The following is a 25,722-nucleotide window of genomic DNA, read 5'->3' as shown; positions in this document are numbered from 1 at the left end:
GTTTGAATCATCATGACACTGTGCAGGCATGTAGCCGGGGGGGGGGGGGGGGTGCTCGGGGGGCTTCAGCCCCCCCCCCCCTGAAATTCTCATGGTGGTTCGCGAAAAGGCCTTACTGGTGCATTATTTAAACTGTTATGTTTATTCATATCATGATCTGATAACCATACTCAATATATCCCATATGCATGGGGGTACTGGGGTAATGATACAAAAGGTTTGCTAGGCTAGACCCCCTTTCACTCAGACTCAGCCCCCCCCCCGAAACTCAGCCCCCCCCCAAACCCCCCTGAAAAAAATTCAGCCCCCCCCCCCCCCCCCGAAACGAAATCCTGGCTACGGGCCTGACACTGTGCACAATTTGTCAGTCTGCCACCTCCACACGATAAACCAGTCATTCTCTATTGATGGGAAAGGCTGTCAGTTGCTTTAGTTCAAGCCACATTGCTATTGTATACTTGGTATGATGGGCCGATTCTGCTTGTATGTCGACATATCAGCACAAAAGTGAAATAAGGGGATAGGACTCTCCCTGTCTCCCACTATGACCCCCATCCCTTGCAGTAATTCATTGATTTGGACTTTAAAAAATACTATGCTCTCGTGCTATGGAATTATAGTATGATGGCCTAGTTAAAAGGCTGAAGGAACTTTGGCCATGAAACCACAGACCAGCAAATTGGCAAATGCAGAGAGGTGTGATAGCAAGGTTTTTTTTTGTTTGTTTGTTTTTGTCGTGTCAGGAGCAAGTTGAGAAACTGCAAGTCGCTTCTGGTGTGAGAGAATTGGCCGTCTGCAAGGTCGTTGCCCAGGGGACGCCCAGATGATTTGATGTTTTTATCATCCTTGTGGGAGTCTTCTCTCATGTCCCTGTATGAGGAGCTGGAGCTGATAGAGCGAGCTCATCCGCCTCTCCCCGGATTCGAACCTGCGACCTGTTGGTCTTCAGTCCTGCCGGCACAGGGGTTTAACCCACTGCACCACCGGGGGCTCCATAGCAAGGGTGACCATCCCAGTATCTTGCATGATCAGTGATCACAAAACTGTTGTGGGATGGTGACTTCATATGATAAAATTTATTCTCAAATTGCTATTTTCCTCTTTCTTCTTCATCTTCTTCAATGTATTGATTTTTTCATTGTTTGTAAAAAGATATCTTCAAGTACTCAACATTGTGTGTCAGTGCTGAGCTTCGTAAGAAAAGTTCTGACGTTCCTGTATTTGAAGAAGGAAGATGTTGACATTAAATTCTCACTTTAACAGCTACCTGGTCATTTCCTGTACAGTAAGAATGGCAGTTGAGGTGCATACGCTTTTGGTTTTGCAACTGTACACCTGAAATGAAGGAGTTTTTGTAGGAAAAGAGGGTTACTTTGAAGTGCTGTGTTTAGACTGCTAGCACAGAAATACACCGCTGAATCCTGTCTCTCAGCCAAGAAAATATTTAGGTTGAAGTGTTTTGTCTGAGGGCGCTTGGCCACAAACCGATTAGAAACTATGCCTTTTTCTATTAGGTTCTCAAAATAGAAGTGATAGAGGAACTGCAGGTGTAATCCTGCATCTTGCCGGTACCAGAACATGCGTTCATGCTCTTCCGTTTGGGTGCACTTCAGGCTGGTGTTTTGACCTTCCTGCAGCACTACGCTTGGTGTTTGACTGACTCCTGCAATTAAATATCCTAGGAAAGAAAGAAATGCAATTATTTTTAACAAGAACAATGGGGAGGGCTTTCCTTGGTTGTACAGAATCCACACTGAATCGGATTATATGGTAGTGTGGACTCAGATAATCCAGTTCAAAGCAGATATTGTGGATTATCTACCTCAATATTCTGGGTTATATGGCTATGTGGAAGGGCCCATAAAAGAGTGGCAAAATTAATAATGGGAACCTCCTCTCTGCTTGATTCTAGTTTGGTCCTCATAATCCAAGCCAAAGAGAAAGCTTCATCCCTCCCTCCAGCTCAATTTGTAATTCACTAAAACATATTGGAAGATGGGCATGTTTATATTCCGTGTTGGTTCCCCACATTCTGAGGCATGTCTGATCTTCATTGAGAATGATAAAGAGAATCTGTTATTAAAGCCTTACCTACTTTCAAGAGGCAAATAGTCAGAAAGCAGCAGGTCCTCATTGTTGCTTCTCTGAGATGTAGCAAGGCTCTTGACTTGCCCTTTCATACAGCTGCACTGGACATGCCCTCTCCAAACTCCAATTTGAATGATGCCAGTGACTTTGCAGAAAGGTCAGGAGAGGCAGCACAATGTAATCAAAGTTTTACAAGCTGTTTTGAGCAAAACAAAATGTGAAACGTGGGGCAGGACCATAGATGATTAGGAGGGGAAGAGCTATGACTGCACAGGGAAGTGATGCAGGGCTGAACTATTGGGCGAGGATTTCGATAATACTTACTAAACACTGCTTCCTTTCTTTTGAGCAAAGATCTTGAACTGGGTCCAAGATCTTGAACTGGGTGAACCATCAATTGTTTATTTTGACTCTCAGGGCCCTTCCACACAGCCATATAACTCAGAATATCAAGGCAGAAAATCTCACAATGTCTGTTTTGAATTGGATTATCTGAGTCCACACTGCCATATATCCCAGTTAAAAGCAGATATTGTGGGATTTTATTGAGCTGTGTGGAAGGGGCCTCAGAGAGGAGGGAATAATAATACGATATATGCAGTTGTCTTTTCTTTTCAGTTTTTTTTTGGGGGGGGGGAGTAAATCCATGTGTTTTTCATTCTTGTATGTACAAAAAGGAAATCCAACTCCCACCCCACCTGCAAAACTCTTCATATCTGCAAGACATTTTCTATTGATCCTCAGAGAGTTTTTTGTTTTCTATTTTTCAAGAAAGGTTTTAGTGCAACTTGCATAAGTAGCAGAAAGTTAATGGCTAAAGTAACCAACATAGCTACCTTGTTGCATACACTTTTAAGGATTAGAAACATAATATGAGTTGTGTTGTTGAAGGCTTTCATGTCCGGAATCACTGAGTTCCTGAGATTTTTCCTGTAGGTATGGCCATGTTCCAAAAGCATTCTCTCCTGACGTTTTGCCCACATCTATGGCAGGCATCCTCAGAGGTTGTGAGGTTTGTTGGAAACTAGGCAAGAAACCACATAGGGAAGCTGATGAAGAAACACAACCAGCAAACTATCTAAAGACCACTAAGAAAATCCAACAAATGTTACATTCAGCAAAGGACAAGAGGGATCCTCTCCCCTCTTCAGGAGTCTACCATATACCATGCAGCTGTGGACAAGTCTAAATAGAGACCACTAAACACAGCATTGCCTAAATACAAATCAAGGAACATGAAAGGCACTGCAGACCAAGTCAACCAGAGAACTGAACCAACCTGGACACAGAATATTGTTTGTGGAATGTCCAGGATGGGAGAAAGAACTCTTGTCTGCTTGAGGCAAGTGTGAATGTTGCAATTGGTCACCTTGATTAGCACTGAATGGTCTTGCAACTTCAAAGCCTGGCTGCTTCCTGTCTGGAGGAATCCTTTGTTTGGGATATATTAATTCAACCAGAGAAATAAGTCATATGAACCAACCTGAACACAACATATTATTTGAGAACACAGAAATTCTGGACCACTCTAACAATCACCATGTCAGACTACACAGACAAGCCATTGAAATCCACAAGCATGTGGACAATTTCAACAAAAAGGAAGAAACCATGAAAATGAACAGAATCTTGCTACCAGTATTAAAAATTCTAAAATCAGTAAAAAATAAAATTAAAAAAAGAGCAACACCCAAAAAACAGGGGAATTCCAGACAGGAAACAATCAGGGCTAGGTAACACCTCCCAATAAAGGATTCCCCTGGGCAAGAAGCAGCTGGGCTTTGAGGCTGCAAGGCCATTAAATGCTAATCAAGATGGCCAATTACAACATTCACACTTGCCTCAAGCAGACAAGAGTTCTTTCTCCCACCCTGGACATTCCACGGACATATAAACCTCACTTGTCTAGTTTCCAACCGACCTCACAACCTCTGAGGATGCTTGCCATAGATGTGGGCAAAATGTCAGGAGAGAATGCTTCTGGAACATGGCCATACAGCCCAGAAAACTCACAGCAATCCAATAATATGAGTTGCTTGCATGTTTTGATTCACAGGGGAGAAAAAGTATTTCTTCAAAACATGTGCACATCGCAACATCAACAGAAGTATCCATAGCCATATTTTCACACTATAGACAAGATAACTCATGTGCCTTGGTTATGTATGCCTCTTCTACAAGGAGATATATTTCTCTGGGTCTCTACTTGTCATCTAGGTTGTATTCTCTTTCTCTTTTTCTCTCTCTCTTCCTTCCATTTATTGTGAAACTAGCTGTCCCCTGCCACGCATTGCTGTGGCCAGTCTGGTGATCTGGGAAATAAAGTAATGAGAAAGAACAACAACAACAACATGTAATTTCTTTATGCTTGTGAATAAACAGTATTTCTTGCTGTTTCTTTGTCAGTGTTGATGTGGAGATTGTCTGATTTGCCTACTCTGGAACATGCAACATATAATTGCCCTTCTTTAGGGGTCCCTTTCAAATCTATGATACTATATCTGTGTGTGTGTGAAACATATATATCTATATCTATGGCTGGGTGGCTCTTGATTACGTTTTCTTGCCCTGGTGAAGGGAGCTGGACTGGATGACATTAAGTATGGGGGTTCTGTGTGGGAAGTTTGCCCCAATTCTGTCGTTGATGGGGTTCAGCATGCTCTTTGATTGTAGGTGAATTACAAATCCCAGTAACTACAACTCCCAAATGTCAAGGTCTATTTCCCCCCAACTCCATCTGTGTTCATAATTGGGCATATGGAATATTCGTGCCACGTTTGGTGCAGATCCATCATTGTTTCAGTCCACAGTGCTCTCTGGATGTAGGTGAACTGGTAGGCCTTAAGTATGGGGATGCTGTGTGGGGAAACTCCCAAACTCAAGGTCAATGCCCACCAAACCCTTCTAGTGTTTTCTGTTGGTCATGGGAAGCCTGTGTGCCAGTTTGGTTCAATTCCATCATTGGTGGTGTTCAGAATGCTCTTTGATTGTAAGTAAACTATAAATCCCAGCAACTAGAACTCCCAAATGACAAAATCAATTTTTGAGAGATGGTCACTCCTTGGGATAGTAGGTGTCTTGTGGCCAAATTGGCAGCGATTCGTCCAGTGGTTTTTGAGTTAGGTTAATCCCACAAATGAACATGACACTTTTATTTATTTAGATGTACAGCAGGCAGGAGGAACAAGAAGGAACAAGCGAAACTCAGGCACCAGCACCCTCCCTCAAACTCAACCTATACTCACCTCTTGTATTTCTAAAGAGAGAGATAGCTCAAGTGCAGGGAATGAATAACCACATCAACAACAAAAAAAGAAGGAATTGTGAACTTTTCCTCACTTGTCACCTATTCTTCTTCCAGTACTGCACCAGTTTCACACATTGGTAAGTTTAAGGGTGAAATATGAGATAGGGCACATGTAACAGTTCTTCCACAAGCACCAGACGCATCAGTAAAATGTTTTTGTAGGAAGAAAGGGTTACTTTGAAGTGCTGTGTCTAAGCTGCTTGCACAGAAATACACAGCTGAATCTCCTGGCTGTGCGGAGGCAATGTTCAGGTTGCAGCGCTCATTCTGGGGTTGATCAGCTGTGAACCGGTCTGGAACGGTGCCCTGTGCTTGCAGTTGTTTGCTATAGAAGCTATAGAGGAGCTGCAGTCCCTTCCCTCCATCCTGCCGGTACCAGTACATGCTGTTATGCCCATAGCTTTGACTGCATGTCAGGGTGGCTGAGTCGCCTTCAGGTAGCACCAGGCTCCATGGTTGTTTGATCGCGGCATTTGAGCTTCCTGGAAAGGAAAGAACAGAGAGGGAAACGGATTTGTACAGCAGGGTCTCAGATGAGCTGTGCATAAGGGGATTTAATCAAGGATATACCTATTTCCAAAATGCCAGCAGCCAGACACCATACAATCCACATCTTTACCTTGAGCTGTCTGGCTGGCTTTTCAGATCTACATTACGCCCCACCTCCTGCTCTGATCCTGTCACATTGTCTCCAAGGATGACATCAGAAAGGTATGGGGGGGGGGGGGGTCATTACTGTTTACAATATTTTACTGTAATAATTCACTGAAATCTTTAATAATGTACCATATATTCCGGCATATAAGACGACTGGGCGTTTAAGATGACCTCCAACTTTTCCAGTTAAAATATAGAGTTTGGGATATACTCGCCGTATAAATATGATAATTTTCCTATTACTGTACCCCCTTTTCTGCCTCTCATATCTCGCACCTGCGCACCTGCACTACTTCACTGTAGTTTTCAGGAGTGAGATCTGACAGGCAGAGGAGGAGGTATGGTAATAGGATAAAAGGGCGGGCCAGACAGGTAAAAGAGGTATGATTTTCTGGGCCCAGAGCCACTCTATCTCTTTTTTCCATACCCCAGGTGCAACGGATGCCTGCAGCTTGCTCTGCCCTTTACTTACACCTTCCCAGTGAAGCGCCCCTTAACCTCACTATCGGAACTGCATTAAGTCCACGAATCCTGATGAATGTCGCCCTTAATGCTTTCATACAGTCACTGCATATGGCAGGGAAGCGACCACTGCCATTTTTGAGCTCCCCCCACAATATGCAGCAACCACAGATTCTCCAATCTGGTTTGGAAGTTTCAGCACCTGCTCTATAAGACGACTCCCGGTGCATAAGACTACACCCGCATATAAGACGACTCCCATGCATAAGGCAACTCCAGCGTATAAGACGACTCCCATGTATAAGACTACTCTCGCATATAAGATGACTCCTGCGTATAAGACGACGCCCGTGTATAAAACAACCCCTGACTTTTGAGAAGATTTTCTTGGGTTAAAAAGTAGTCTTATACACCAGAATATACAGTAACTGGAAGCTGAGGCAAGGCATACTTGTTCTTCTCTGATTAGTCTTCCATCCCAATTCTATATATGTGCCATCTACTGACCAGTGAGTCTACTGAGCCAAAAGGAGTAGGGAAATATTTTATTATATATTATATTATATTTTTCTACATTTCTGGTTCAGATTTTAGTGGCTAAGATCCTGCATCTAGCTTTGCCAACTCAGGGAGATCCAGGTTAGCCACCATTCTTTTCCTCCTTGGCTGCAACCAAATACGAATTGCCACTTTGTTTTGCCTCACTATTCAGTAAATAGCCACAATGGTCACCCTCATACTTGACAACTGCTGGTGGGCTTGTTTGAGTGTTGTTGTACAAGGAACTGGTGGATAACTCTTTATTCAACATCCTAAAACAGTCAGGTTGTGGAGGTTGGAAGAGACACCAAGATCGCATCTAATCTAGCCCCCTGTCATGAAGGAATACCAAGTTAAACCAATCCCAAGAGCAGGGCATATCATCTCTGTTTAAAGGCCTACATATAAGGAGAATCTACTGTGTGTGACAATCTCTATTCCATTGTTAAAGGACTCAACAATGGAAGAATATCTTAAATATTTAGTGGAATCTGTTTTCTGGTCATTCAGATCCATTCGTTTCTGTTCTACCGTCTGGAAAAGGAGGAAAAAACTTTCTCCTTTCTTTATATTGCATTATTTCAGATATTTAATGTGATTATAATATCCCGTCTCAATCATCTCAAAGACAAACATACCCTGCTTCAGTTTGCCATATGGTTTAGTTTCTAGATACTTTGTATCTTGTCATAGAATCATAGAGTTGTAAGATACCCCAACTCCCACACAATATACTCTTAACAGATGGCCACCCAACCTCTGTGTAAGACCTCCAGAAAAGAAGACTTCACCACACTCTGAGGTAACGTATTTCTAACAGCTCTTCATGCCAGGAAGTTTTTACTAATGTTAGATGGGATTTTTTTTCCTATAGTTTGAATACATTGTTCCATGTCCTAGTCTCTAAAGCAGTGGTTCTTAACCTGTGAGTCACAGACTAACAAAAATCTGGTCCGTGAGCCTCCTTCCTCTTTATTTTATTTTATTTCTGCTCCTTTTGCACCACCTGCCACTACTTCCCTGTCACTGACCATGGCATATGTTCTGTATCACAAACTGGAGCTGATGTGGTCTCTCCAATGCAATTTTCTGAATCAGCACCCCAACCAAATCTAAAGTTGATAAAAAAAACTGATTCGTAACCCTTTTGATACTAATGTTGGAGAGTGGTCCCTCGTCAAAGTGGTCCCTGGTCAAGTAGTATCTATTCAAGTGGTCCCTGGTCAAAGTGGACCCTGGTCAAAAAAAGGTTGGGAACCACTTTTCTAAAGCAATAGAAAACAAACTTGCTTCATCCCATATGACATACTTTCAGATATTTAAACATTGCTGTCATGTCACCTCTTGATGTTCTATTTGTCAGGCTAATCATACCCAGCTCCCTAAGCCATTCCTCAGACATCTTACCATTTTGGCCGCCCTTCTCTGAACTCATCCAGGTTGTCAATAACCTTGAATTGTTGTGCCCAGAATTGGGCACAGTATTCCAGATGAGATCTGACCAAAACAGATTACCATTGTCCTATTGCTTCCCTTAATAGACACTATAATCCTATTTATGCAGCCCACATTCACAATAGCTTTTTAAAAATTGTCATATTCCACTGTTGAACCTTGTTCATCTTGTGGTCTATTAAGACTCCTTGTTTTCGTTCACTGCTGTCAAGCCAAGTATCATGCAACCTCTTCTTTCCCTTTTTGAAGATGGTGACATTTGTCTTCTCACCCTTTACTTATATCCACATATCCATTACAAAGGTACTGCTATTAAGCCAGGTTTCTCTCATCCTATATTTATATATTTCATTTCTCCTACGTAATGTAGAACCTTCTATTTTTCTGTTAAGCCTGCTTTCTTATTTTGGCCCAGCTGTCCAATCTACTGAGGTGAATTTGAATCCTGATCCTGACCTCCAGAGAACCAGCTGCCACATAGAATCACCTGTACATTTGAAAAGCATGCCCTCTACTTCATAATCCAAGTCATTGGTAAAGACATTAAACACACCAAGCCCAGGACAGTACCCTGTGGCATCCCACTTCTGTCCAGATAGTAATTGACAAAGATTCTTTGATCTTTGTAAGACAACTACATACTCACCAAAGAGTAGCATTGTTTAGCCAATGTTTTACCAGTGTGCCTGTATGACCAACAGGATTTCAATCTATGTTATTTCCATGAATAAACATTATTATGTAAACAATTTATTTTTGGCCTGGCCTTCAAGAAACGAATGTTATTACATGTTAGTCTGTTGACTGAAAATGACCTTCCACTGTACGCAGCAGTGATAAGCAAAAGAAGTTGAGCCACCTGTAGAGCTACCTTTAGTTTCCTCTAAAAGAGGAAGGTGGGATAAAATAAATACAGGTTGTGTATTGTAAAAAAATCATGTTTGAGGCACATCTATAATCTAAGCAAGCAACCAAGCAACAAAGAAATAAATATGTGTAACAGTCCCTATTGCACATCATGCAATCCCCATTGCCAATCTGCCATCTTCCCATGATGAATCCATCAGGAACAACAGCCCCTGATCATGCCACAGTCCCACAGAAAAAAAGGGACCGAAACAATTACTGTCCTATTTTGTACAGTGAGTCTGGGTGCTTCTGTACTGGCATCTGCCATGCTCACCACACTCCTTTAAGAAAAAAATAATCAGGCACTTCCTATTGCCTGTAAAAAAAAAAACCAGGGGAAACAGCCAGGGACGGCTCGTCCATTACGCAAAGTAAGCGGTCGCAGTACACTTTTTTTTGCCAGAGGAGTGCCCCCTCGGCTCACAACAGCCCTAGCAGTCCGGGGGAAGCCTCGGCAACCCATTACGTAAAGTAAGCATTTGCAGTATAGTTGATTTTGCCCAGGGGCACTCTTGAGGCGCTCTTGGGGGAAAATAGACCTTGACATATGCGGGTTGTAGTTACTGGTATGTAGAGTTCACCTACAATCAAAGAGCATTCTGAACTCCACCAATGATGGAACTGAACCAAATATGGCACACAGAACTCCCACGACGAACAGAAAATATATATCAATGATTGATTGGGGGGGGGGGCAAAATATTGTTTACTTACCGTTGAAAATTACCTAGGGCCGCCTCTGGAAACAGCACAGCAGGGAGGCAGAGTTATGTCACCCACCCAGAAGAAATCAAATGATGCCAACAGCTATATAAAGTTGCCCGTCACCATGACGGTAAGTTGCCACTATCCCATATCACAGGACAAGCTCAGGACAGCAGCAAGCATGCGGTAATGTCTTCTCACTCCTGGAGGGACTCAAAGCACTTCACAACATAATCAATGGCAAAATTCAATGCCTCACATGTATGTAAACATCACATACCAATAAGGACACACGTAACACAAGGTAATACAAAATTACTGTATTATACAAACATTTTGGTTTTAAATTGAAAGCATTGTTTCTTCCCCTTCTTTCCCAGCTTCTTTGGTGTCCCCTGTGCCTTTGTTCCTCTAGATCAGGCATGGGCCAACTTTGGCTCTCCAGGTGTTTTGGACTCTAATTCCCACAATTCCCATCAGCCTACTATTAAAAGCAGAAGTAGGGATGAGAAAACAGTCAAATGTATATTGGATTGCCCAACCCAATGTTCAGAAATGACTCGATTAGCTTTTTTGAGGTCATTCATCAACAAGATGTTGGACTAGGTAGAGTTTTGGACTGATAGAAAGGTTGACAACTTTACAAACTGCTAATGGTAACCTAAGCATTGAAAGAAGAAACTACTATGAAAATGCCAAATGCTGTGACAGTATCCTACTCTCCTATTGCACTGGGAGTTTTGAAGGCCCTATTGGATGCTCCAGTGAAAGAAACATCTATTCTGGAAGCTTTGCCTTTTCACCTCTGTCCCTTTATTCACTCTCTCTTCCTTCGTTTTCTGGACCCGTTTTAGGTAAATGGAAGAGATTTAAATTCTAAAGAAAATATAGCAATACTGTGAAGATTTCCTGTTTTGACTAAATACCTGCAACCATGAGAAAAACAGCTGCAAACCGCTGTGCTTTCATCTCTAACAGTTTGCTTCTCAACTACCTTTGTTTTCTTTCATTTTGTGAGCAACTGTTACATGCTTATAGAAAGCTTGCTCTCAACTCAAAAATATAATGGCTCAGGGGCTCTCCCTGGTGGACATAAAGGTCATCCTTGACTGTGAAGAATATATTTAAATCTATATAAATAAAAATGAAATGTTCATTTGTGGGATTAACATAACTCAAAAACCACTGGACGAATTGACACCAAATTTGGACACAATACACCTATCAGTCCAATGATTTACCATCACTCATAAAAACACTGAAAAACACAGTGGAAGAGACTTTAAAAGACAAAAACAAAAAAATTACAATTACAATGCATGCGCAAAACCATATATACATATACATACATGCACGTACACACATATATATATACACACACACACATACACACATGCAAACACACATGTACACAAATATATACACACACAAAACATATATACACAGACTGGGCCACAACAACGTGTGGCAGGGAACGGCTAGTATATCATAATAACCTGCACTTTATGAATGGTGTGTGTGTGTGTGTTTGTGTGTTCCCTGGTCTGTTGTTGAAGAATTTGAAAGAGAAACTCTTGGAACTGCGGTTATGGAAGTTATGCCACCAGCACTGACGAGATGATCCTTCACCATCAGCTTCACTGGACCAGCCACATTGTTCAAATGCCTGATCACCTTCTCCCAAGGCAGTTGCTTTACTTGCAACTCAAGAACAAAAAATGGATTGTCAGTAGACAGCAAAAGAGATTTAAATATGGGCTTTAAATATGTGGCATAAACACTGAGAACTAGGAAACCTTGACCTTCAAGCATCTAATTGGAGGTCAGCTGTTACCAACAGTGCTATAGATTTTGAAGAGGCATGACTAGAGGGCAAAGGGGAGACACATGCCAAGAGGAAGGCGTGACAAGCAAACACTTATCGGGACCCCCTTCTCTATGAAAATCAATGTCCTCTTTGTAAAAGATAATGCCAATACAGAATAGATCTCTTCAGTCACTTAAGGCCCCATCACCAAGACTCTGCTTCTGGAAGACAAACATACTGGGCCATGAAGGATCAGCTATGATGATTATATTCACAGAGAGACAATCCTTGAACCAAAAGGTGTCATCTTGGTTATATTACAGTTGTGTTTTTAAGAACCAAGTCTAATTTTCAGTTTAATAAGGGTCTCAATTATACAGAGAGCATGAGTATATTTAATTTCTCCTATGTAATGCAGAACCTTCTATTTTTCTGTTAAACCTGCTTTCTTATTTTGGCCCAGATGTCCAATCTACTGAGGTGATTTTGAATCCTGATCCTGACCTCTGGAGAATCAGCTGCCATATGGAATCACCTGTAAATTTGAAAAGCATGCCCTCTACTCCATCATCCAAATCATTGGTGATGATGTTAAACAACACCAAGCCTAGGACAGTACCCTGCGGCGTCCTACTTCTGTCCAGGATGTAACAAATAATAATTGGCAAAGATTCTTTGATAGATAGGATCAAATACAATTCTCACCAATATTGTCAAGATAATCCATTCAGATCTACATATGGTTGGGGCTATTCGGGTCTCTCTGGTGATAGAGTTTCGAAGTCGGAGAGCTACCACTAAGACCCCTTCTATACTGCCATATAAAATTCTTATTATCTGCTTTGAACTCGATTATATGGCAGTGTAGATGAATATAATCCAGTTCAAAAGAGATAATGTGGAATATTTGCTTTGATAATCTGGATTATATGGCACTGTGGATAGGACCTAAGAAGACCCTGACCCTTGTTCCTACAAATGAGCCCAAAAAGCTGGTGGGACCGAGAGAAAGACCTCTTCAGATGATTGTGGAACTTTAAGGGGTCCATAAAGAGAAACGTGGTCCCTTAAATAACTTGTCCTGCAGCGCTCAGCTCCTACAAATCAATAGTTGAATGTTGAGTCAGTAGATAGAGCAATTCCATTGGTTCAATAGCTCAATGTAGTTGGAACTAACAAAATAATTCATGCCTGTGTTGTTTTGTTCCTCTGTTATTTCTGATCATTGATCAGAGATAACAGCCAAGGATAGAAGATAAGAGCAGAGCTGGAAGAGGAAGAGATAGAGCTTGCAAGTGAAGACTGACATGGGTTCCCCTTTCTGAGCCTTCCTATGATGCAATTTATGAAAAATACGATTCATGACCAGTTAGCAACTTCCAATTTGATAATATTAGGCTTTATACAATAAGAAGTGCAATGCACCTGCTTGCATGTCTGAACAAGACACAGTTCTGCATGGGGGTGCAATTAAGATCTGTGATCAAATGACTGGGGGATTCTGGGAGTTACATTCCAAAAATTAATGTTTCAGAATATCCTCTTGATTTGGAGATTTGGGGAAAGAATTCCAAACCCGCAGCTGACTGATAGAAGAGATTTCATTGAAGTAATACCGTATTTACAATTCTAAGGCTTTAATTAGTATATGTGTATTATTTGTGTAGTGTGGCAATGGTTATTAACTCTTTCCTTATAGGCATTTTTTCTGACTACAGCTGCCCACCCTGTCATGGCCACCCAACCCTTTTTTCTGTTGATGCGACATGGGAGCTGTAGTCCAAAGCTTCAGATCTAAAGAGAGTTAACTCTTTTCTCCTAGATCTTCTGTGTGGGTTTTCTTCATTGTCACTGAAACCAAGCACAGAGCAAAGGTAGCCAAAATTGAGAATATTTTGTTTAATTTGCAGGTCAAGCTGCCTGGATCTTGGAAGCCACGTTTGTGGGACATGTTAACTGTAGCCTTGGTGGCTTGGACTTCACCTGAATGTAGCCAAAATTGAACTTTGTTTTGGATGTTAAGCAGAAAGATTGAGCTTCATGGTTTATTTAATCCAAATCTGATGGGGGAATATTGATAAGACAGGAGCAGCTACAGCTGCTGTATTTCTCACCCTCTTTGGAAATATTATCCAGGAAATGGTTGGGTTTTAAGCAGTTGTGGCTCGGATGGGGTGGAGGCAGGGTTACTCCAACATTCATGTGCAGCTGTGAGGCAAGAAGTGCTCGCTGTGCCTTTACTAGCTGCACAGAAATACACTGCTGATTCTGCAGCCTGTTTTGCAGGGACAGATAGGGATGCATGTGTCACATTCGGCCTCTCTATACTGTAGGTGGTCATAGTCATCTCTGGGGTATTCCCATGGACAGAGTAGCCAACTAGCTGCAGTGTCCTGTCTGCACTGTTGCTGTCCTGTCGATACCAAAGGATAGTCAAGTAGGTGCTCTCATCGTGATTGCAGTCGATACTTGTCTTGATTCCCACCTGGATGATTTTGTACTGTTCTTTTTGTGTCACAGTCACTGCACGGCAAACATCTGTAAAGAAATAAGACATGAATAAAGATCCTTGGGAAGGAAGCCTACTCAGATTACTGTTAAACATCAGATATGCCAGTGAGATTATCACTCCCTCCCTCTGTTCAACAACATATGGATTTTATACCTAACGTTTGAATTTCCTTGATCAGAGTGAGGTCCGCAATATGTTGTAAACTGGTTGGACGAGAAGAGCTTAAAATCTCATCACTTTACCCTACATTTTCCAATTCAGCCCTCTATTACATTTTCCGCAGAAGTTCTACCCACCCACTCATCCCTTAGCATTCCCAATCCCATAAAATATATGTAGTAAAGGCATCCCACCTGTAAATGAGATTCTTACCTGCCAACAGTTGCAGACATGCCAAGATGCTCACCAACTCCCACCACATGGCTTCTGTGGCAAGAGAAATGAAGAAGATACACAACGCACCCACATCTTGAAGGAAAGCCACTCACAAAGAAGGCGTCTAACTTGAACACCTCATTGGTGGGAGGAGCAGACTCTGAGATGTTCAAATTGATGAGGCAGAGCTGTTGAGGGACTGCAGAGAAGAAGGAACTCATCTCTGTCGATATTGCATCATTATTTTAGAATATTGTCATAGTTATTATGTGCTCTTGCTTAAACTATCATAAACTCTCATCATAACCAAGCTCTCATAGGACTCTTCCACACAGCCATATAATCCAGAATATCAAGGCAGATTATTCCACAATACCTGCTTTAAATTGGGTTACCTGAGTCCACACTGCCATACATTCCGGTTCAAAGCAGATAATGTGGGATTTTATTCAACTGTGTGGAAGGGCCCTTAGTTGTTCAGTGGATTTACAAAAATGAAGAGAAGTGGGCACACCACTCAAGAGTGTTTTTAATAAATAAAGTATACATTGTATTGTTGAAGGTTTTCTTGGCCGGAATCACTGGGTTGTTGTGTGTTTTCCGGGCTGTATGGCCATGTGCCAGAAGGATTCTTTCCTGACGTCTTGCCTGCATCTATGGCAAGCATCCTCAGAGGTTGTGAAGTCTCAACCTCTGTGGATGCCTGCCATAGATGCAGGCGAAACATCAGGAGAAAATGCCTCTGGCACATGGCCATACAGCCTGGAAACACTCATAACAACCCAAAGCATAAATCACATTCCTACTGCATTTCACTTTTCATTACAAGTAAAATTCATTGGCAGCTCTATGCAGAATCTTGGGCAAAACACTGTTCTTCTTAATTTCAATATTTGGGAGAGCCACAGGAACAAACTGATTTATTTTGCTCCACAAACCTTTTCCATAGGCCACTGCTTCTCAACCTTCCTAATACCACGACCACTTAATACAGTTCCTCATGTTGTGGTGACCCCAACCATAATATTATTTTTGTTGCTACTTCATAACTGTAATTTTGCTACTGTTATGAATCACAATGTAAATATCTGATATGTTTTCATTCACTGGACCAGATTTGGCACAAATTCCCGATACGCGAAAATTTGAATACCGGTTGAGTTGAGGGGTGGTTGATTTTGTCATTTGAGAGTTACAGTTGCTGGTATTTATAGTTAACCTACGATCAAAGAGCATTCTGAACTCCACCACCAGCGATGGAATTGAACCAAACTTGGCACATAGAACTCCCATGACCAAGAGAAACTACTGGAAGGGTTTGGTGGGCATTGACCTTGAGTTTTGGAATTGTAGTTCACCCACATCCAGAGAGCACTGTGGTTTCAAACAATGATGAATCTGGATCAAACTTGTACGAATACTCAATATGCCCAAATGTGAACACTGGTGGAGTTTGGGGGAAATAGAACTTGACATTTGGGAGTGGTAGTTGCTGGGATTTATCAAAGAGCATTCCGAACCCCACCCAATTCTGAACCCCACCCAATCTGAACGACAGAATTGGGCCAAACTTCCCACACAGAATAGAAAATACTGTGTTTCTTGATGGGCGTTGGCAACCCCTCTGACACCCCCTCATGATCCCCCCAGGTGTCCCAACCTCCAGGTTGAGAAACACTACAATAAGCAGACTTCTTCATGCTGCCTACTAGAAGGGGAGGGGGTATAACAGAGAGAGAACAGAGTTCTGTCCCAAACAGAGGATTCGTTCATTTATATTTACTTGGCTTCAATTGTAAAGGGCGATGAAGACTGAGAATGTAGATTCAGCCAGAAAGGTCTTTGATGCAAAGAAGCTCTTAGCAAGGAATTAAAAGGAACCTAAGGTAAGATTCCGTCATGTTTAAGGAAGAAAGGCCCCAATATTTGTAACTGAAAGATAAGATCCAGTTAAAATTTAGATCACATTTTTCAAGTTCACACCATTATAATTTGCAAAAATAGAGAAAGAAGGGAATTAAAAATAGCCGGAATCATAACAAAAGATTAATTTGTGTATTTTGTGATTAGTGCATGATGTGGTGTGTTTCTTTTCCACCTGTTGTTGATACAGGCCCAAGTAATGATTTTCAGGTTTTCCATTGTGTGTTTTTCTCTTGTGTACAATCCTTGGGATGGAGATAAAGGTCTCTCCCAGGGGATAAATATAGACAATTCATTCTGGTTTTCCACTTAGGCAGACAAAACCATGAAGTCCATTTTGCTCGTAGCCTTCCTGGGAGTGGCTCGTAAGTCTGTATATCTTCTTATAGTTCCTCTATGGACAACAAGGTGTTGTGGCAACTCCAACTATGGAACCCATGCTTGTCTTATGACTGAGAGGAAAGCCTTTCCGATGGCCTCCATATATGCAAGTGTGCTATATAGACTGAGGAACCTGAGCTGTTTGCAACAATGCTCAGCTGAAGTCTTTGGTATAGCTGAATTCTTGAAACTAGGCAGGACAGGTTTTCTTCTTTGTTTTTCATCAATAACTACTGAAAATCCTCTTGATAATCAATTTAAGTAGTTATGGGGTTCCAGGACAGTTTCCCACAAATTAGCATTGAGCTGGACCATTACATTTGATACGGTCCCTATTACGCAGTGCCATTTTGCCTCCCCAATCCCAACAATTCTTCTGTCCCTTTTAATTGACAGGTAAAAACTGCCAATCACTCCCTATCCCACTACATTCCTATTACTTATCTTAGGGTCCTTCCACACAGCCATATAACCCAGAATATCAAGGCAGAAAATCCCACAATATCTGCTTTGAACTGGGTTATTTGAGTCCATACTGCCATATATTCTAGTTCAAAGCAGATAACATGGGATTTTATTCAGCTGTGTGGAAGGGTCCTTATTGTGATGAACTCTCCTTCCACTTCTATGCCAACTTGATGTGCAGGTGTGCTGGGTAGGGAGTAGTGCAGGAAGGTGGCAATATGATGTTGTGTGAAAATCTGGTCACAGGGCCGCAGACTGGCAAGCCGGTATAATTGCATTTCTGAAGACAGATGTGGTGTCAAAGGTATTCACCTTGGTTGTAACTATCTATGATCTCCAGCAATGCTCCTGTTGTGGGATAGTGGGTTGGTGTGATAAAGTCCTCTGTAATCAAGCCCAATATCCCCAGTAAGCATGGCTAGCAGTCATGCTGGTTGGGAGACCCTTAGAATTGTGTGCCTTAAAATGACTTTTCTGAGCTCTCATGCAGCCTTATTTAAGGGACAATATGCTCCAGGGAATGCAGTAAACCCCGCTGAGATGAATTTGATTCCAGGTGGCATGTTATATTTTAAAATAAAATCATAAAAATTACTACCAGGTATCTATGCTCATAGTGTAATTATGCTATTCTTCACAGTGCATTAAACTTAAACTGTGTGGTGGCATGTATTCAGAAATCAGCTACCAGCTCAGCATATGCCTCCCAGGAACCCCAATGATGGAATTCTTTGTGGTTTGCCCCTAGTTGCCTTCCCCATCGATGATGCCGATGATGATAAGATTGTGGGAGGATACACCTGCCAGAAAAATTCAGTCCCTTATCAAGTCTCACTAAATTCTGGATACCACTTCTGTGGGGGTGCCCTCATCAACAACCAGTGGGTTGTGTCAGCTGCTCACTGCTACCAATCGTAAGCAATATGTTTTTGTCATTCTGCCTGTGACAGCACTATTGTTTTTAAATGATAGCGAACTTGGGCATGAAACTTGCAATTGAAACCACCTTCTGCAGTTTCCATCCTATGCTAAAGAAGATGTTTTAATTGTTTGACGATATAAGTTTCGTTTCCAAAAGTATATTGTAAGCTAATTTTCAGTAGAAAAGTGCCCAAGCCACTTTGAGCAACAGGATGCTCCCAAGAGCAGCAGTATTAGTGCTCTCTATGGCTTTGGGATGATGTGTGCCAAAAGTGTTTAGCTAATAGTGAGGCTGTTTCATGGCGTTCTTGTTCCATCTCTCAACCCAGACGAATCCAAGTGAGACTTGGGGAACACAGTTTGTCCTTAAATGATGGCTCTGAGCAGTACATAAATTCAGCAAAAATCATCCGTCATCCCAACTACAACTCACGACTCTTGGACAACGACATCATGCTGATCAAGCTGTCCACACCAGCCACACTCAACAGCCGAGTCACATCTGTCTCTCTACCCAGCAGCTGTGTCTCAACTGGGGCACAGTGTCTCATTTCTGGTTGGGGTAACACCCTCAGCAGTGGCAGTAAGTCCTCCTTGTGTTTTTGTCAACATGCGATACTTGCCAGCAGGTACAATAGCAATGTTGCTAAGGAAATGTTAGCATTATAAACTGATAGTCATGATCTTAAGGTGCTATTATGCATTCAAAATAAGGAATAGAAAGATAAATAAATATGCAAAGGTACATTTGTGCTTATCACATGTGATCTCAAAATAACTCCTCCAAATATTTCTCCTCCCCACTTCTGTTAGAACATTTGTATATCTGGAAATGTATAGTTATGCCATTAACTCAAATGAAAGCAATAAGCTTCCAATTTTCAGAATGAATGCATCTCTTTTGTCTCTTTTGTTGTAGCTTACTATCCTGACACACTGCAGTGCCTGAAGGCTCCTGTATTGTCTTCAACGCAATGCAGAAATGCTTATCCAGGGCAAATAACAAACAATATGATATGTATCGGATTTTTGGAAGGTGGCAAAGATGCTTGCCAGGTAAATCTTCCTCCCCATTTCCCCAAACATGAACAGTGTTTGCCAGCCTCTCTTGACTTGTGTGTTCCTCCTCATTCATAAGTTTTATTATCTCGTCCTATATTGTTGGACCACACGTCTCAGTTTCCATCTGTGACACATTGCAAAGTACGTGAGATGTAGGTTTCATTACAATTGTTATTGGTAACGAGCTCATTAAAAATAGTCAGAAGTGGCCCTGAGTTTGGAGGACCTGAGCAGGTCTGTTAAAAGTAGATCTTTTATAGATCTCTTACTCATATGGTCTTGAGAAGTTGGTTGATTTGATAGCTCATGACATCTAAAGAGTAGTAGATAGCATTACAAGAGTGTTCTTTGATGCTTTATATAGCAATTACAGTTTTCTGTGTTCATTCTTTGCAGAAAAAAACCTAACTTCTTCACTATAGAGTATTGTACTGTATATATTTTAGTGTGACTAGAGAAAAGATCCATGGTATACATCAGGATGCAGTCCATTGATTACATGCAGCCACCACTAGTCCTATCTAATTTTGGGTGGTAGAGGAGATCCGTTTTTGAATGCAAATAATCTTCTCTTTCTGACACTATCACTTACATAATGTGCTTCCTTCACATTTCTTTATAGGGTGACTCTGGTGGTCCTGTAGTCTGCAATGGGCAGCTCCAGGGTGTTGTCTCCTGGGGCATTGGGTGCGCTCAGAGGGGCTATCCTGGAGTCTATACCAGGGTCTGCAACTATGTCTCATGGATTCAAAACACTGTACGTTCCAACTGATTACAGCTTCTCTGTTAGTTTGGATTCAGAACTATGATGCATGTAAAGTAGAGTCATGAAAATTAAAGTATGATTCATGCAAAGTGGTCTCTGGTGATTATTTATGCTTTCTCTCCTTTGCTGGTGGGGGCGGTCTTTGTCCCTGAACAAGGTCACATTTCTACTCATTTTATTTATTCTTGTGATCAATGGCTAACACTTTGTTGCTTAAGAGTGTCAGCTGATATATCTCCTATGTCACCAGTCACCATTAACACCAACTGCAGAACATAAGGCATTGTAAAACCGATGCTTCATCCTCTATTTTTCCATAAATTCATATATAATTTGCCTACATGAGTGCAGCTTAAACATTTGTTCTATACAACATTAGAGTAACTAGCCCCTCCACCAGCAGAGGAGGTGATTGTTCATGCTGCATTAGAGCAGGAATTCAGTAAACTGTCAACAGGAGTTCAAAGTTCAGCCACTGACTTTGTGCATTCATGCTCATTAATATCTTGAGTGTGTAAAAAAAAAAAGCATAATACATGGCATACAACAAGTAGTATCTCTATCTTGTTGGTGTTCTGTACCTTTGAATCATTTCCAACAATTGCAACCCTCAGGCAAATGTGCCATAGGGTTTTCTTGGTTGGTTTTATTGCCCCAGAGGCTGAAAGAATGTGACCTGCCCAAGTCTTCTATGGTCAGATGGAGATTTGAATCCAGGTTTCCAAAGTCATAATCCAATGCTTGAACCATTAAATCATGCTGGTTCTCACTACTCATTCCCAAGACACACTGGGTGTTTTTTGGAGGCTGATTCAGTTGCAAGTCTTTTTGTGTGACAAAAGCAAGAAAAGAACAATCTAGTGATATCCACATGCCCTCTTAATGTACATGCCCTATGAAGCCCTGTTAACTCTTCTGCTGGTGATGCTAGGAATCTTGACAAAATAATCAGGGTCAATGGAAATGTTGCAATGTTTGGATTTAAGCTCCAACATAATATCTCCCACCAATCCTAGCCAATGCCAAGGAATCTTGGGAGGAACACTATGGCAACCATTTAGAAGGCCTCGAATTCTACATTCCTGCTGTTGATAAGCAAAGAAGACATGTATTGTCAAAGGTTTTCATGGTCAAACTAACTGGAGTGTTGTGTGGTTTCTGGGCTGTATGGTCGTGTTATTGCAGTATTTTCTCCTGATGTTTTGCCTGCATCTGTGGCTGGCATCTTCAGAGCATCTTCAGCTTATAAAGCCCTAAATGGACCCGGCCCAGTTTACCTGTCTGAACATAGCTTCCTCTAAAAATCAGCCAGGATATTAAGATCATCCAGGGAGGCCCTGCTCTCGGTCCCACCCCCTTTGCAGTCACGACTGGTGGGAACGAGAGACAGGGCCTTCTCCATGGTGGCCCCCAGCTGTGGAACTGCCTCCCCAATGACATTAGATTTGCCCCCTCCCTCCTGACCTTTCCCAAAAAACTCAAATCCTGGCTGTGAGATCAAGCATTTGAGCAGTAGATGGATCAACTGGGAAAAGAATGTTTTTTTTAGTGGACCGCAATTGTATGGATCTGGATTATGATTTTTAACTGGTGAACTGTTTTTAAATTGAATGTTTATAACTGTTTTAACTATGTCAATTGTAATTATGATTTTTAATTGTATTGTGTTGGCATCTAATGGTTGCCTGTTGTAAGCCGCCCAGAGTCCGTCTTCGGAGGTGAGAAGGACAGGATATAAGTGCTTGAAATAAAAATGCTTGAAATAAACAAACAAACAAACATACATACATACAAATACTTTGAAAATGCCAGTCACAGATGAAGCCTAAACATCATCTGGATTGTGGGACCACAAGTGGTGTGGGAATAATTGTATCACAAGGATTCCAACACTCAATAGCTGAAGTGCAGCAGTATGACAACCAACTTATGAAGATTATTATTGTCACTGAAAAATGGCGATATCACATCTTTTCACCATACACTTCTCAAACCGGGTGTACTGAATAGGTTAAGGACAATTTCTGGATACTACTGCATGACAAGACCACAGATGTACCAAACTCTGTTTAATGTTATAAAGATCTCAATAAAGGAATCGTTTCAGATAGTTGTAATTGCTTTTCAACTCTGTTTCCCATTAACCATCTGTGTGTCTGTGACTCCATTTTTGATAGCCCAATCAGCTGTTTGGGGCTTTTAAAATGTGCACGTGCACTGGAGCAGTCCACACAGGGGGAAGGGAAGGAAATCATATGTTTTGCATGACTTCAGAGATACACAGTCATGCAAAGGTGCACATTTTTTTTTGGCAGAATTGGGTTTTAAGCGCACCTTTTAAAAGTATTTTTTTCAGATGTTAACCCAATTTCCCCTGCACTTTTGCTAAACATCATTTGGCCATCACCCCCTTTTAGTCCGGTTACTTCCAGTTTTTTAGGTATGTGTAGAAGGGCCCAGAGAATCATAGCATCCTAAAGTTGGAAGAGACCCCAAGAGTTATCCAATCCAGCTCTAGTCTGCTGTGCAGGAAGGTACAATCAATGCACTCATGGCTGGTAGTTATCCAGCCTCTGCTTATAAACTTTTACCACACTCAGAGACATAATAGCTGTGCCCCATGTTCCTTCCTGGCAAGAGACACTGATTTGGATCTTTAGGTACCAAAAATATCTTGGGCAACAATTCAGTTGTAAAAACAATAACAACCACAGAGCTGGATAACAGATATTTTACTTTATCTTCTTGTGTTCCCACGTGAAGAGGTTTATGCTCAACTTCCTCATTGGTTATCTCACTGTGTATTCTCTCTTGGCACAGAAGTAGGTGCCAGTATCTTCCAACTGAGCATTCTCCAATGACAAAGGCAATTCATAATCCTTCACTCCAGTGGTCTTGAAGCGGTTTTTAAATTCCTTATCTACATCATCTTTTCCTCCAGAACCTTCAATTGAAAAAATCACCAATTGAAGCTGCATATCTTTTCCTCTTTCTTGCTTATACCAGAACATGTAAGTATATTGGGATTGCTTTTGGGAACAGTTCAGAGTCACAGATTTCCCTTTCTCGATTACCGTGTCTAGGGATTGTTCAAGTGCAGAACCTGTAAGGAAATACAAAAGTATAACACTGAATCGGAAGATTTGGAAACCCAGGCCACTTCTATACTGCCATATAATCAGACTATCAAAGTAGATAATCCACATTATCTTCTTTGAACTGGATTATATGAGTGTACACTGCCATATAATCCAGTTCAAAGCAGGTAATCTGGATTTTATATGGCAGTGTAGAAGGAAGCTAAGGGAGTTGTTATAACTTGAAAAACATTATTCATTTTTAAATGGTGATGATTCATCTAACATTGGAAAGTATATCCCTAAAGACTGCATTTTTATAAACAGGGGACTAGTTACATTGAACTCACATTTTCATTATTTTATATAGGACTATACTATTAAATGTTCTATTTCTAACACAATACTGCAACCAATTTATAAGGTTGGAATAAAAAGAAATACAGGAAAGTGTCCAAAATTAAGAAAATATATTATTTTGTTCTTTCATAGTTCCAGCATTTATTTTGAAGCCAAGTTCTATGTTTTGGAAACCAAGCATCTGCAAGCTTGCAGAAGTCTTTGTGACCCACAATGGAGTCCTGTACCAAATAAATATGAGTTACGTTATCATTACTACCACAGTTTTACCTTTCAGCCTTTTGTTGATTTTCCCCCAGAACCAGCTTTAGCTAATGCAAGTGATACTTGAATTGCACAGCCTTAAATTTCTTTAACTATGATTAAATGAAATGCAACAACAAATTCAAGATGACCCACCATATTTCAATTTGGGGCTTAAAATGCATCCCAAGTTTGAAAAGACGACAGAATTAACTATTGTGGCAAATGACTTACCTGGTGAGAACAATAAAACAGCCAGCAAATGAAAGACTATTGGAGGAATGGGGCATTTCATCAGCCATTTGCCTGCCTGGGCCAACTGCAGAAACAGAAACAGGAGCATTTTTAACACATGAGAAAGAGCTCATATAACAAAATACTAATGTCAGAACAGGAAGTTGTGTGGAGGGCAAGCATCATATATATGTGGGGCAAAGTCACAGCCTTCAGGAAGAGGATGTGTTTAGAAGCAATACCATAATGATATGCAACGAAGTCTCATTCAGGCTGGATCTAGACAGCCCTATATCCCTATATCCCAAAATCTCATCCCAGATTATCTGCATTGAACTGTATATATTGCCAGATATGTAAAAGGTAAGATAAAGATTTTCCCCTGTCATTAAGGGGTTGGTGCTCATCTTCATTTCTAAGCCAAAGAGCCGCCGTTGTCCGTAGACACCTCCAAGGTCATGTGGCCAGCATGACTGCATGGCACACTTTTACCTTCCCACCAGAGTGGTACCTATTGATCTACTCACATTTACATGTTTTCAAACTGCTAGGTTGACAGAACCTGGGGCTGACAGCGGGAGCTCACGCCACTCCCCGGATTCAAACCTGTGGTACCTTTCGGTCAACAAATTAAGCAGGTCAGTGCTTTAACCCACTGCACCATTGGGGGCTCCATATATATATATATATATATATATATAGGCTATATCTATGCCAAAAAAGGCGTATTGGATTAGAAAAATTGAATTAGAAGCAAGCTGTACCTTTAAAAACAGGAAATGATTTCAATCCACTATGTATTGCAAACTTGCACTGAATCTCTACACTGTCTTATATCACAGGATCAGATCCCAGATTATCTGGTTTGAACTGAATTATATGAGTCTACAGTGCCATATAATCTTGAACAAGCAGATAATCTTGCATCAGCTCCTGGAATATAGGGCAGTGTTGATCGAGCCCTAGATTGCGTTATTTCTATCACAATTTACAAGTATTTGAACGTTTAAAGAATCTCATATCATAAAGAAAGTGAGAAATTCTTAAAATTGTCAGGATAGAAGAGATTTTGATTTGAGCCCTTTTCTAATGTAAAGTGGTCAGAATATAAGTCAAATTCTGCAGCATATCACATGTTTCCTGAAGTCTCCCATAAGGATAGTAAACTACAACTTGGTTGATTAATCTTCTAGGATTAGATGGTTAGAGACCAAACTTTCGTCTCCTGCATCCATAATGCTTACTTGACCCAAAAGTAAACATAAATATGCACAGGAAAAAGAAGCTGGATATCCCAAAAGTAAGCCCCCTTCTACAGTGCCATATAAAATCCAGATACTCTGCTTTGAACTGGAATATACAACAGTGTAGACTTATATAATCCAGTACAAAGCAGATAATATGGATTATCTACTTTGATAATCTGGATTATTTGACAGTGTGGAAGGGATTTAACACACTTCTCATTTTTAA

At 41.1% G+C, this 25,722-nt stretch overlaps 3 protein-coding genes across 3 annotated transcripts in view; 1 reads left to right on the top strand and 2 right to left on the bottom strand.

Moving 5' to 3' along the window:
• The window catches only part of LOC137096208 (M1-specific T cell receptor beta chain-like), a 69,708-nt gene extending 67,448 nt beyond the window's left edge, over positions 1 to 2,260 (bottom strand). Inside the window, exons 1-2 of the mRNA XM_067464845.1 lie at positions 2,092 to 2,260; positions 1,312 to 1,678 (exon numbers count right to left, since the gene is read on the bottom strand). Of these exons, the coding sequence (XP_067320946.1) occupies positions 1,312 to 1,678; positions 2,092 to 2,134 (410 nt within the window). The 5' untranslated portion in view covers positions 2,135 to 2,260. The remainder of the gene's footprint in view (positions 1 to 1,311; positions 1,679 to 2,091) is intronic.
• Positions 2,261 to 5,394: 3,134 nt separating this feature from the next.
• LOC132767572 (uncharacterized) lies at positions 5,395 to 24,387 on the bottom strand. The gene is made up of 6 exons (XM_067464844.1): positions 24,250 to 24,387; positions 23,127 to 23,438; positions 14,259 to 14,468; positions 6,329 to 6,371; positions 5,966 to 6,042; positions 5,395 to 5,877 (listed from the first exon to the last, which is right to left on the bottom strand). The coding sequence occupies exons 1-6, from the start codon at positions 24,356 to 24,358 to the stop codon at positions 5,435 to 5,437; spliced, it is 1,194 nt and encodes a 397-aa protein (XP_067320945.1). The 5' UTR covers positions 24,359 to 24,387; the 3' UTR covers positions 5,395 to 5,434.
• LOC132767570 (trypsin-like) lies at positions 17,047 to 20,424 on the top strand. The gene is made up of 5 exons (XM_060762678.2): positions 17,047 to 17,105; positions 18,335 to 18,500; positions 18,837 to 19,090; positions 19,427 to 19,563; positions 20,192 to 20,424. Exons 1-5 carry the CDS (start codon positions 17,066 to 17,068, stop codon positions 20,339 to 20,341), a joined length of 747 nt encoding a protein of 248 aa, XP_060618661.1. The 5' UTR covers positions 17,047 to 17,065; the 3' UTR covers positions 20,342 to 20,424.
• Positions 24,388 to 25,722: the final 1,335 nt, after the last annotated feature.

Source organism: Anolis sagrei, chromosome 2 (genome assembly GCF_037176765.1).
Source record: "Anolis sagrei isolate rAnoSag1 chromosome 2, rAnoSag1.mat, whole genome shotgun sequence".
Taxonomy (NCBI): Eukaryota; Metazoa; Chordata; class Lepidosauria; order Squamata; family Dactyloidae; genus Anolis; species Anolis sagrei.
The sequence above is the reverse complement of the archived record's forward strand: the minus strand, read 5'-3'. Positions and strand labels throughout refer to the sequence as shown.